This window comes from Dacryopinax primogenitus (assembly GCF_000292625.1).
Source record: "Dacryopinax primogenitus strain DJM-731 SS1 chromosome Unknown DACRYscaffold_14, whole genome shotgun sequence".
In the NCBI taxonomy this organism is placed as follows: domain Eukaryota; kingdom Fungi; phylum Basidiomycota; class Dacrymycetes; order Dacrymycetales; family Dacrymycetaceae; genus Dacryopinax; species Dacryopinax primogenitus.
Window position 1 is genome coordinate 190195 of NW_024467211.1, and position 12089 is coordinate 202283.

Consider the following 12089-nt stretch of genomic DNA (forward strand, 5'->3'; position numbering starts at 1 on the left):
GAGGTGCGGGAGATGTGAGCGGAGGGACTGAACCCAGGTGACGGGAAGGAGATAAAGGAGATGTTGTAATTGTTGCTGATGATAATGGTGAGAAAGTAAGTTGAAGTGAAAGAGCGCGAGGAAAGGGAAAATAGAACGACTATGTGCGTACCATGTATATTGGTTGGCAACAAGGTGACCTCGCTGTCAGATGTCGCCCTAGGCGAATGAACAGGCATGTGAACCACTGCGCGACTGGTCAGACCAAGAAGAGAAGAGAAGATAGGCGGATACAAGGAAAGAGGGAGGGGAGAGGGGAGAGAAGAAGGAGGGAAGCGGGAGGGAAGAGGAGGAGATGGTAGTAGGAAGGAGAGATGGGGGGGAACCACAAATAGAGGGGGGTATTTGGGCAAATGTTGACAGGGGCAAACGCGATCGATCGCGTCGTTGTTTACTCGAGTGATAGTAGGAATGTATGGTGTTGAGACTTTGCTAGTAGTGCAGGAATGCGTGGTTTTGAAACCAGGCTGTTCGTCAGACAGAGACTGTCGATCAGGCGTGTCTCCGATTACAGGACGCTCCCCGGGATGAGCACCCGTGGCATCCTGGCATGTTGGCTTTCTTAGACGGCGCACACGACAGACCAGAATGGAGGGATACTAGGTATATTACAAGTTCGAGACAGCCAGACACGACGGAGTTGAGCAGGAGGCCATTTGCGTGTCTAGGAGACAAGGGACGGCGTCCCTGACATGTGATTATGCATTCCTCATCATCATCGCTCTCTCATCCTCCCAGCCTCGTCTTCAATCACCTTGGCACGCTGTCCCCAAAAGGACACCCCGACACCCCATATAATCGTCAGTCCTAGCGCCCATTTAAACGGCCCGGAACTCGCCTCGGAGTATCTGTGTCTCTCGGCTCCGGGCCCCACGCGAGGGTAAGACGCACGTGCTTCCTCCTCCGGATGTCTTGTGGCCGATGTTCGACTCACAACTCAATTGCTCGATGAAGCCACAAATACCCCATATGAGCACTAGTCGGGGCTAGTAGTGTTCAGAGCTCAGTCCCGGCCGGATGCCGATCCTCTGCTAACTACCGGTGGTGCACTTTTGGTCGGGCGCCGAATGGAGCACGAGGGAAGGACGAAGAACGTGCGCTGGCGAGAACCGACATGCAACTCTCTTCTTCTGTGCTCTCGGGATGCTTAAATGCAGCTGCTAGCATGATCTCAATCTTCAGGCACGTCAACCTAAGAGGATGAAGACCATTCTGTTCTCTGCTGTCTGGCTCTGCGCTGCTGCCGCGCTCGCGAGCGCATTCAACCCCCTGCACCATTCTGGTCCTGCAGCACCATACTTCGACGCTCCATCCCAAGCCGGCATCCCCAAGGAGATCCCAGAGGGGTGCGTCGTCGACCAAGCTGCCTACATAGTCCGGCATGGCGCGTGAGTCCCCCATTCCCCCCGTTCCTACCAAACTAACGCGCCTACCAAACTAACGCGGGGCAGGCGATACCCCGAACCCGGGTCCTACACCGGCTGGATAAGCCTCTACAACAATCTCCAAAACTCTTCCACGCCATACAACGTCTCCGGTCCTCTGGCATTTCTCAAGACCTGGGTCCCTCCGGTAGACGACCCGGCGCACATGCCGCTCTATCTCTCCGGAGTCGGGGCACTCGAGTCCTTCCAGCTAGGCGTGCTGCTGCGAAACAAGTACAAGTTCACTCCCGGAGGGGGAAACCTCACTGTCTGGAGCGCGGGGCAGGAACGTGTGCTCGCTACTGCCGCTAACTTCCTGCGTGGGTACCTCGCCCAGGGGTCGTACGTCAACAACGCTACCCTCAACAGGGGGAGCATCGTCTCCATGCCCGACAGTGTGAACTGGACAAGCGCAGACAGCCTCACATTCACCAACGGCTGCCCGAACTACTCCAAAGGGGACAAAAGCGGCCCAATGAAGAGCGCTTGGAGCGCCCTCTGGCAGCCTCGCGTCGCGGCGAGGCTGAATAGCTTGTACGTCACTGGCAATTTGAGCTTTACGGGGAGCGACGTTAGCGTCATGGGCGATCTATGCGGTTTCTCAGCAGGAGTGGACGGCGACACCCGGTTCTGCGATATCTTTACCCGTAAGTCCCCCCTCTTCCCCATCTTCACACCTAACTTACTGACATATGCAGCTTCGGAGTGGCTCGACTACGAATACGGCAACGACCTGAATTACTACTACGGCTCCGGCCCCGGAAACCCATTTGCAGGCACCTCGGCCTGGCCGCTCGTCAAGTCCATCTCCGACCTGCTGGTCGCCGGTCCCGGTAAGACACTCGCGCCGGGGACGTTCACCCCTTCGCCGCTAATCATGAGCTTTACTGTACGTCTCTCCTCTCCCCTCTTGCAGGCCTGCTAACCTACCGTGGCAGCACGACAACGACCTCCCGCCGGTGATCGCCGCTCTCGGACTATGGAACTCTACCGTGGGCGTCTACCCTTTGTCTAACAGCACCCGTTCCCCGGACAGAGACTTCCGTTCTTCATACCTCGTCTCCTTCCGGGGATACGTCGCCTTAGAACGCCTGAACTGCTCCTCTCCCTCCGCTTCCTCCAGGAAAGGCACATACGTCCGCGTGCAAGCGAACAGCGCCCCTATCCCCATCCCCGGCTGCACCTCCGGGCCAGGATCGTCCTGCCCTCTGGATGAGTTCTCAGCCTACGTCCAGGCACGCCAAGCCGTTGTGGGGGAATTCGTGAGCACGTGTAACAATACTGCGGCGAATGCGACCCAGGGTGCGGTGGTGGACTTCTTTATGAATGAGGATTGGGAGGGGAGTATGAGTCGGGGACAGAGGATTTTGCTCGGGGTGGGGGATCTGGTGGGGCTTGGAAGCTAGATGGGTGTTTGAGATAGAGGGATAGAGGGATGAAAGATGGGTTGAAAGGCCAAAGTATCTTGGCATACATAATGACTCACGTCTCGCTTTTTGGTGATTGCTCCTGTCACGCATCTGTCTGAAACGAGCTTGAGAGTTGAGACAGATCGTCCTTTTATGACAGCGAGGAGGAGATGTAAAGGTAGAGAGGAGTGACTTGCCTGTTCGTTCACCAAAGCTTTTCTGGGGGAATCAATGTCTAATCCATCAAAAGGTATAATCACATGCCAGGGGCTGTTCCGGGTTCCGGCCACGAGCTCGCTGACTCGCTGCCCGACGACGACTCTGTTGGTCAGGTTGGGCGTCGCACCTGCTCCACTGTACCCTCTCTACCTGCCTTCCCAATTACCTTCGAGACTGGTCTGTATTTGACGTCTCTGGAGGTGAAGGTAGCGGAGTGCTTGAAATCAAGAGGGCCGCGTAATCGGTGTTCAGAGTGAGGCAGACGCAAGCTCGCCTAGCGTCTTTCCTCAACCACCGAAGTCAACTTGAACAACCCATTTCTGCTGAACTAACAAGGAGCATCAACGTTATCTGTTCCGAACCGATCAATCGTATCAGCCGAGCACTCCTATCACCACTCAGTCAAATACCCCTCGCACGCCTCCTATCACTCTCATTCCTCTCACACCATGATGCACCTCCTCCTGCTCCTTACCTCCCTCATTGTCGTACGGGCATCGCAGCCAGGAGCGACACAAAGCAGCGCTTGGCCTGCTCGTCCACTCGTTTGGGGCGATGTGAACTTCCTGTTCACGACTGATACGCATGGTACGCCTTGTCACCCCATCACCCACACCCACTCTCCGTTCCTTCACCTACATGTCTCACATATCCTATTGCTGTCCCCCGCTTCCGATACTGACTATGATACAGGATGGCTGATGGGACACACTAAATCTGGTCCTCCCGAACCGAACTACAGTGCCGACTTTGGCGACTTCCTCTCCTTCACGACGCACATGAAATCCCTCGCTGCGGAGAAAGGCGTCGACCTCCTCTTGATCGATTCTGGTGCGCACCTTAAGTGCATCCTGCTTATCTTTTGCTGATTGTGTATTCTGGGTAGGGGACTTGCATGATGGCACTGGGCTGACGGACGGCGCTCCCCCCGGACAGCCGAATGCGCACGAGGTATGTAAGCTGCCCTCTGAAGGATAAGTACTGATTGTTTCAGTCTAACAAGTTTATTATGCGCTTGCCGTATGATGTGCTCACTCCTGGAAAGTGAGTGTTCTTCCCGCATATAGTTAGGTCTTACAATATTGACTGTGCTCCAGTCATGAGCTATATCAGTGTCTGAGTCACCTTTGCGCCATAAAGCTGTTGTCTAATGACCCCCGCAGATGCGAGCGCCCTGGACACGTACAAGAGCTTCGTACCCCACTGGTCTGGAAAATATATCTCCTCCAACGTCCACCTCACTCTGCCTAACACGACCAATTTGATCCCTTTCGGTTCCCCTTATCGCAAGTTCTTGACTACCCAAGGGCGACGCGTCACCGCATTTGGTGTCTTGTTCCACTTCACTATGAACGCTCGCGGTACGCAAGTCCAAAGCGTCGAAGAGCTGGTCGAACAGCCATGGTTCGCGCAAGCGGTAGAAGAAGAGCCAGACATGTTCGTGGTAGCCGGCCATATGCCCGTGCATATGGAAGAAGACCCGGAGGTGAACGTCAACGATTGGCCGATAGTGTACTATGCTATTCGGCAAAGACATCCGGAGACGGCAATATTCATTTTTGGGGGACATTCGCATAAGCGGAACTGTACGGTCATGGATGAGGTGAGCACTGCAACTGGATGTGATGAACTGGACTTAACCACTGTGTAGCACGCGATTGCCATCCAGGGAGGAAGGTATATGGAGACTGTTGGCTGGTTGAGCGCCAACCTGACTGAAGGTGGAGGGTACACGCGCCGCTACCTAGATACGAACCGGAACACCTATCAGGTCGGTGTTCACCCTCTTGCTCAGCGTGTTGCTCATTGTTCTTATTGTAGTATCACACCGGCACGGATGAGGAGGACTTTGACACCCTTGAGGGAATTGAACTTACGCAATATATCACCCAGCTGGCGGATGTGTGGAACTTGCATGAAGTGTTTGGGTATGCGCCACAGGACTGGTATCTAGACAGGCAGGTCCTGCACCACTCCCGTTCACGCATATGCTAAGTCAAGCCAGGGTGGAATTCCCGCACAAGAACTCGGTTCTCACGCTATTCTTGAACGACGTCCTGCCCACTGTTTTGCGACTTGGTGCTCCTGAACGATCCAACATCCCCCTGTTGGCGATCTTCAACCGCGGCAGCATACGGTCAGTGTCTTCCCCTCGTTGTACATCATACCCTGCTGACTCGATTTAGGTACGATATCTATCAGGGACCGTTTACGAGAAACGATCAGTACACGGTTATGCCGTTCAAGAATCAGTTCTTCTATGTCACCGTACCCTGGGCAGTCGGCCGGCGCGTGGTGGATGAAGCAAACAAGAAACGAGAAGACCAGGCACGGCTGCGTGATGCAATGAGGATGGCAATGCCTTCCCTCCCCCAGCCTTCGGAGGTGCCGTTCCCGCTTCCTGGGGCGCAGACGGTACTGGGAGGTCCGAAGGAGCCTAAGGAAGACGAACCCCTCACCCTGGGCTACGTGACGCAAGATGTGGGGTTCTTCCCTTACTGCCTCTTCGTTGACACTGACGATCTCTAGCTCTGCGAAGGCTACGCCGACGACACTCCCCACCTCTCAATCGGCGGTCTCGACAGAGCAGACGATTTCCACAGTTCCCCTCCTCTCCCCATTTCAGACGATACGCTTATGGACGTCGTCTTCCCCAGTTTCGTTGCACAACCCATAGTGGACGCGCTGAATCGTCTCTTCCCAGGGCAGAACTACACCGTCGCGGGGCTGGAGAAGTACATGAAGTGGGGGAGTGAGGATGTGTTTGAGGTGTATGCGAGGGAGAAGTGGAATTAAGGCCGAGAATTTCATGGGGGTCTGGCGCAGTTGTATAGTAAGGATTCATACCATCAAATATGCGATACCCCTGCTTCTGGTCCGTGTGCCCGGAGATGTGTGTGTATCCCGGACCTGACTTCTTGGACGAACAAAAGGAGAACTCGTCCAGCTGTACCAATTAATGCGTGTGGATTCCGCTCCCTACTGTGACAGCAGCGTTAAGGCTTTGATTTCTTCGATTCGTCTATACAAGTATAATAGTGTGGAAACAACCGACCACGATCAACTAAACTTGTCACAGGGCAAAACAAGAAAAGGCACGGATTGTTAAAACTGGGTGTAGACAGACCCGGGAAGAATCCAAGAGGGGATGACTTAGATTCACAACGAAGCAACTCTTATCTGGAAGATGAGCCTTCCTGATGGTTGACGCGATCTTGACAACGTTCAATATCGCGTATGACAACGCTTCTGTCATGGCTTCAACATCATAACTGTCGTTCGTATATCCAAGCAAAAGTCATGAAATGAAAAAAGGAATCGCGAGCGACATGAAAGGTCGTAAGGAATCGCAATGCGGTAGGGGTAGTAAAACATGATGGGAATAAATGAATGCATGTGCAAGGCAGGCCAAAATTGGGTCAATGAACTCAAGAAAATGCTCCACTCTAACCGACTTCCTTCATTCCTCATCCCTCCTGATCCGGCTCTCCAACTCTAAATGTGTCTCCCACAAATCCAAGTACACTATCATTTGTCAACCGACGTTTTCAAAGAAAAGAAGGAAGGATCTCACTAGATAGTGCCATCGGCACATCCCACCACCATCTCCTCATGATCAAGCGCGATGCTCATCGGGTTCTTTTCAGGCATAGCGAGTTCCTCGGATGAGGCTTGCCATATTCCCGTAATGGGGAGGATATCGTTTCCAGCTTGAGCAGGTTGTGAGCTGCCGCTTTCGGAATTTTGTTCCCCATCTAAGGGGGGCCGATGAGGGCTTTGGCCAGACTGTGTGGCCCGACAGGTTGAGACGAATATCTACGGTAGGTGATGTCAGCTCCTAACCTTGCACACGGAAGCCGAAACTAAGTCGCTTGGGAAAGAAGCGGCCGAGCAGATCCTCAAGCGAAATAAGACTCAATTCGGGCCATAGCACCAACTCAATCCAACTCTGGCAAGCGATGGCAAGTGAGCTCCGGCCGCCCTTGAAGCCCGCAACCCCACCCAAGAATGGCAAAATTGGTTACGCAAAAGAGGAATGGGGCCCAACCCAGCCTAGCGCGGCAACTAAAGGCCGAAATAAAGAATAAAAGAAAGATATCCAGAAAATGACTTACCCTCCTATCCGCCCCCGTCCGCGTCGAGAACCTCGTGCTGGTCACCACCCGTCCCTTGATAGGATCCACCGCTCCTACCGAGATATCCGGAGTGTCCGTAATGCTCACAATCCTTGGCAGCTTCCCTAGAGGGACGTCGAACGTCACGCTCCTCGGGGTCGATGCGGCCGAAGCGACAGACACACGGCCGAGGGAGGAGCGGCGGAGGGTGTCTGTGCGCTGGGGTGTGGCTACTCCGGGGGGGAAGCCGGGGGAAGGAAGGGGAGCGGAAACTTTTCGCTGAGTAGGGTGACGAGAAGCGAGTGGAGAGGGGAGGCCGGTTGTGCGGGAGGAATCTGAACCTTCTTCGGGCCATTCAAGTCGTAGGATAAGGGATTTCGTTGCGCACTGGAAACGGGTTAGCAACCGCAGGATGCGCTAGGGTAGCTGGGTAGGGAAGAAGACGTACTGTCATGTTCCTTCCTTTGGCTGCGAACCACCTAAATTCTATTAGCACTCGCCGGAGAAAGACCAAGAAAAGACGAACTGCAACGTATTTTGCCCTTGGCCCACTCCGCCCAGCCTGCCATCAGCAAGCAGGTTCAAACCCAGATCACTCAGCCTAAACTGGGACAACATCTCCCTCCTCGCTATACAACTCCCATCAGCTCAAGCGAAGTGGTTGTTACAAAAGTGAGCTCACGGATCGAAAACGTCCTAACAACTCCATCAACCGTCACCCCCACCACCCGATCCTCGCCCAACAACTGCACTCCAATATTCAGATTCGTCTGCTGTCCGAACCTCACTATCTTCGTCCCTGCACGCCAGTCCCAGCAAACGAGCGCTTTGTCCGCGCCGGCAGAGACGAGGTATGTGCTGTTGAGGGAGAGGGCACGAATGCCGTAGAGGTGGCCTTGGAGAGTTTGAAGGGGGGACCAGGTGAGGGAAGAGAATATCTGGACGCGGCTATCATGTGCTGTTAGACTGTGCACTTGACTGGTGAGGTACAGGCAGACGTACCCAACGTCGTGGAACCCAACGGCAAACACTTCCTCCTCCGCTAAGCTCTCCAAGCAGCTCACCGCCTTCACCTTCAGCTCCTTGACGACTTCCCCGCTCGTCAAGTCCCAAACCCGGACAGTCTCGTCATAGCTTCCCGAGAAGAGGCGCGTTCCCCGAAGGTGGAGGGTGGTGACGTATCCCGTATGACCGGGAAGGAGGCGCAGGGATTGTGCGAGCCCGAGGGACCAGTTCGACTCGCGGTGGTGCAGGCCACGGTAGAGAGGTTCCCTGGGATGCGCGGTTAGCAAATAAAAAAGAACTATGGGAGCACGCACCAGCCTGAGGGATTGGCAGGAGGACGGAGAGGCACAGGATCTGTAGCTGAGAGCCGCAGACAGTGACCCCTCCACAAAGCCGGATGATGTACTAACCCCTGCCATGTGTGGGAGACCGGTTCTACAGCCAAAAGCTCAGGCACGGACAAGTAAGCCAGGGTTTGAATTGCTAGTTCTTCGGGGAGGTTCCCGAGCACGTCAAATGTTGATTTGAGATATTTGTCTAGAAGTCGGATCATGCTGCTTATATCTCCTGGGAGGCAGGCTGCGCGAGCATACAGTTAGCAGAGTAGGACGAGTGAAGGGAAAGCTTACAGTCAAGAATGATATGTATCCTGGAAGACATTAGCACGCACTCAGAACGCAGAATAGAAACTTACAATCGCATCCTCTCCGCAGGTCTCAGAGTCCTCAAAGCACCTCTAACCTCGGAATCCCTTATACTGCCCTCCAAGCTCCCTCTCACAACCTGTGTCATATCCAGCGTCGCCTCAGGCGGACGCCTCACTCTTTCCCTCTCTAGTGCCCTCTCCGCTCTCTCCCTGTCAACTCTTTCCCTAGCCATCTCAAGCCGGAGGTTGCGCGACTCGGCTTGGAGGGCGTGGAGCTGACTTGCTGCACCTGTCTGACTTTGTTCTAGCAGTCGTTTGAGAGATCGTAGTTGCTTGGTATGCAGTGCCCCTACGCCCTGTAGGGACCTGATAAATTCCTCGTCCGGCGCATGCTCGTCAACCTCCGTGATCAGGTCGTCGTCCGAAGCCAAATCTTCCGTGGTGGCCCAAAAAGAAGCAGGAGAAGAGGAGAGTGAAGAGGGTGGAATAACGGGGCGCAGGGATGGGGAGGGTGTTTGGGAGGCATGCCGGTGAGGTGTGTGTGTGCTTTCGCTTGGTGGGGGAGGAGAGGGAGATGGGAGAACCTGGATCGCTGGGGCGGGGAGGGAATGCCGTTGTTGGGGAGGGGGACGGAAAGGTGTATGCGGTGACCTTACTGGCGGGGCTAGGAACTGTGAGTATTGGTAGCAGTGCATGGAGTAGGAGGTGTACCGTTCTTGAGTGCCTGGACACGGGGGGTGCCCCGCCCGTTCTGGGGAGGGGAAGGCCGCTGTACAGGCGGGGAAGGTAGAGATATGGGGGACATGACCGCTACTCCCCCTGCTGCTGCTGCTCCGGCATTGGCATTTACAGCTGCAGGACCGCCCGAGGGTCGACGAGTAGTGCTCACTGCCAGCGGACGTCGTCCTTGAGGTTGAGGAGCAGAGGGCCTTCTCGCAAGAGGTGACGGCGTCGCCATCCGTTCCTTGCAGGTATATACCTCTCTAGAGTATAAGAGCAAGAGGTGGTGGACGGGTGAAGAGCAGAGTGAGGTGAAGATCAAGGAGAAGGGAAGCCAGACGCGAGGCGGAAGCACCACACGCGTTAGACGCGTTGAAATTGCTCCGCATTGCGGCTCCGGCCAACCCATCAGTGCTTCTTGCGTGCAAATTTCAACTGGTACGAAGATCAACTGGTACGAAGAACTCGGTCCCACCATACGTTCCTACCATGTACTGGTCTTCCAGTTGAGAGGGGATCTTTGGGTATAACGCTCTTGACATAAAAGTGATAGTCATGAATTCCTCCGTAGAGCCTGTCCCCGCTGGCAAGGTGATAGGCAGAGTCACAGGCCTGGCACTCCTCATCCTCGCTGTGTTTTTCTACCGCCGATGTGTGGCCACAAATTTGGTAACCCCTTTCTCCCCTCAGATGAAAGACGAAGAAGATTCCGGAGGGTCGGGCGGCCAACACCAAAGGAGAAGAGCGCGATGGGCCTCTACGCCTAGCCTTCTCTTGCACACTACTCCTCACACCCCTCGCAACCCCCCAAGGTCCCCACGACAGCATCAGGCAGCCACCGGTCCAAAAACCTCACCTCCCCAAAAGCCGACCAGTCAACACTAAACGACGCCCTCGCCACCGCTGGCGTCGGGCCGAACGCATCTCCCGCTGCGTTATCACAGGATCCGGAGACCATGAGGGAGCTTCGGTTTTGGAAGTGTTGGCTGCGAGGATCACTCCGTATCGGCCCGGAGACGGACGGACGAATCCCCCGGGATACTGGGATACATGGGAGGAGTGACTTGTTGATTCCAGGAGTCCGACAGCAAGCGAGAACAAATTGGCAGCAGTTTATGAACATCCGAGATCGACATATGCCGAAACGCTTTTTCTATTTGCTGGTGAAAGCAATTCATGGAAATTATGAATGAGGTCTCGCAAGCGAAGTTGAGACCCCAGTTTCGGAGTTGTGTGTCAGCCCAGGGGTGACTCACTCCTCGGTGCTTCCCTATCGGCAGGATAGATCATGTACAACAATGCATCCAAGTCACGGGTCTTGCATGGGAACTTGAAACCCAGTTTCGGAGTTTTGTATCGGGATGACTCACTCCTGGGTGCATATATATCTGCATATTCACTAGCGTAGGCTCACGCGTCTCGCATGCAAAGTTGAGACCGGGTTTCGGAGTTGGATGTCTAGGGTACATATATGCATGTGTTCTCCCCCTATCAGCAGGATTGATGATGTCCAATAATGCATCCAACTCACCGGTCTTGCATCCGAGCATGAAACCACAGTTTCGGACTATGGTGTCGGGGTGCCTCGCTCCTAGGCTGTAAAAGGTATATATATGCATGCTTTCTCTTTTTTTGTGGACAAATTGCTCTTCCACTTCTATTCTTACTACCACCATGTTTACTTCTTCTGACGCTCAAACTTCAGCCTCCTCGCGCAGCGCTAAGATCGCCCGCCTGCAGGGTCATCCACCCAACGCACTGTCTGCCCCACTGCACCGAGATCCCCTCCCGCTTGACATACTCCCTCCGAGCCCTTCATGGGAGCGACGCTTCCCTTGCCTCTCCGATGAATCACTCTTCCTCAAGACCTGCCCTGGGTTCCTCTGCCCCGACCCGCTCTTCCCTGCCGAATATGCCTACGATGCTGCTCGCGCCCTGTCACGTCCTCTCAAATGCAAACCTTCTCGCCGCGCATGTGTTCCTCCCAGTCGGATGTGCCCCAAGCCTGATGCGGCGAAGGAGACCACCCGGGTGCAGCGAGTGTGCGCGTCAGTGAGAAAAAGAGCCTGTGCTGCTCGGCGCATGGCTCATCTTCTTCCTTAGGCATCCAGTCAGGTCGCGCATACTCGGGAGAATAAGGAAAACGTGCAACCAACGCCGGTGACACGAACCCGTAGACCTTCCCCCCTTTCCTCGCTTGATTCACTCGAAGTACTTGGTCATATGTCGCTGCCTCCAACGAACGTGGCGCAGGCCACCAAACAATACCCTTCTGCGATGAGCAGACGAGGACGCGAGCCGCTTTCAGAGATCACGTCTCTCGCCAACATATTCCCAAAAGCCACCTCAACCCCTGCATCTCATATGCCCCTCTGTGAAGGGAAAAGAGGCAACCATACCAAATCCGCGAGTTTGGGTAATGCGCCCTCCGCAATGATCGAGGTACCGCGCTCAGAGGCTATCATTGCTGCATTTGCTGGACGGGGGGCTATCGGAGATGATCTGCGTCGGG

At 54.8% G+C, this 12089-nt stretch overlaps 3 protein-coding genes across 3 annotated transcripts; 2 read left to right on the top strand and 1 right to left on the bottom strand.

Annotated features, from left to right (window-relative positions):
* Positions 1-1239: 1239 nt before the first annotated feature.
* DACRYDRAFT_81427 (phosphoglycerate mutase-like protein) lies at positions 1240-2942 on the top strand (the record flags this gene model as incomplete). The annotated part of the gene is made up of 4 exons (XM_040776510.1): positions 1240-1427; positions 1491-2110; positions 2162-2352; positions 2402-2942. The coding sequence occupies 4 exons, from the start codon at positions 1240-1242 to the stop codon at positions 2867-2869; spliced, it is 1467 nt and encodes a 488-aa protein (XP_040626745.1). The 3' UTR covers positions 2870-2942.
* Positions 2943-3430: 488 nt separating this feature from the next.
* On the top strand, positions 3431-5953 carry DACRYDRAFT_23415 (uncharacterized protein). Its single transcript, XM_040773229.1, has 11 exons — positions 3431-3679; positions 3785-3922; positions 3978-4042; positions 4086-4135; positions 4189-4205; positions 4255-4694; positions 4743-4862; positions 4913-5049; positions 5097-5228; positions 5278-5572; positions 5621-5953. Exons 1-11 carry the CDS (start codon positions 3541-3543, stop codon positions 5885-5887), a joined length of 1800 nt encoding a protein of 599 aa, XP_040626746.1. The 5' UTR covers positions 3431-3540; the 3' UTR covers positions 5888-5953.
* Positions 5954-6358: 405 nt separating this feature from the next.
* Positions 6359-9815, bottom strand: DACRYDRAFT_117488 (uncharacterized protein; the record flags this gene model as incomplete). The annotated part of the gene is made up of 11 exons (XM_040770394.1): positions 6359-6616; positions 6666-6907; positions 7207-7593; positions 7655-7685; positions 7733-7835; positions 7889-8154; positions 8209-8478; positions 8526-8790; positions 8841-8860; positions 8906-9521; positions 9569-9815. 11 exons carry the CDS (start codon positions 9813-9815, stop codon positions 6559-6561), a joined length of 2505 nt encoding a protein of 834 aa, XP_040626747.1. The 3' UTR covers positions 6359-6558.
* Positions 9816-12089: the final 2274 nt, after the last annotated feature.

What these genes read in the sequence shown, in the direction of transcription:
- DACRYDRAFT_23415 (XM_040773229.1), top strand. Translation starts at nt 3,541, where the DNA reads ATGATGCACCTCCTCCTGCTCCTTACCTCCCTCATTGTCGTACGGGCA. An exon ending in GACAGCCGAATGCGCACGAG is followed by an intron (nt 4,043 to 4,085) that starts GTATGTAAGCTG and finishes TGATTGTTTCAG; the next exon opens with TCTAACAAGTTTATTATGCG. An exon ending in ACTGTACGGTCATGGATGAG is followed by an intron (nt 4,695 to 4,742) that starts GTGAGCACTGCA and finishes ACCACTGTGTAG; the next exon opens with CACGCGATTGCCATCCAGGG.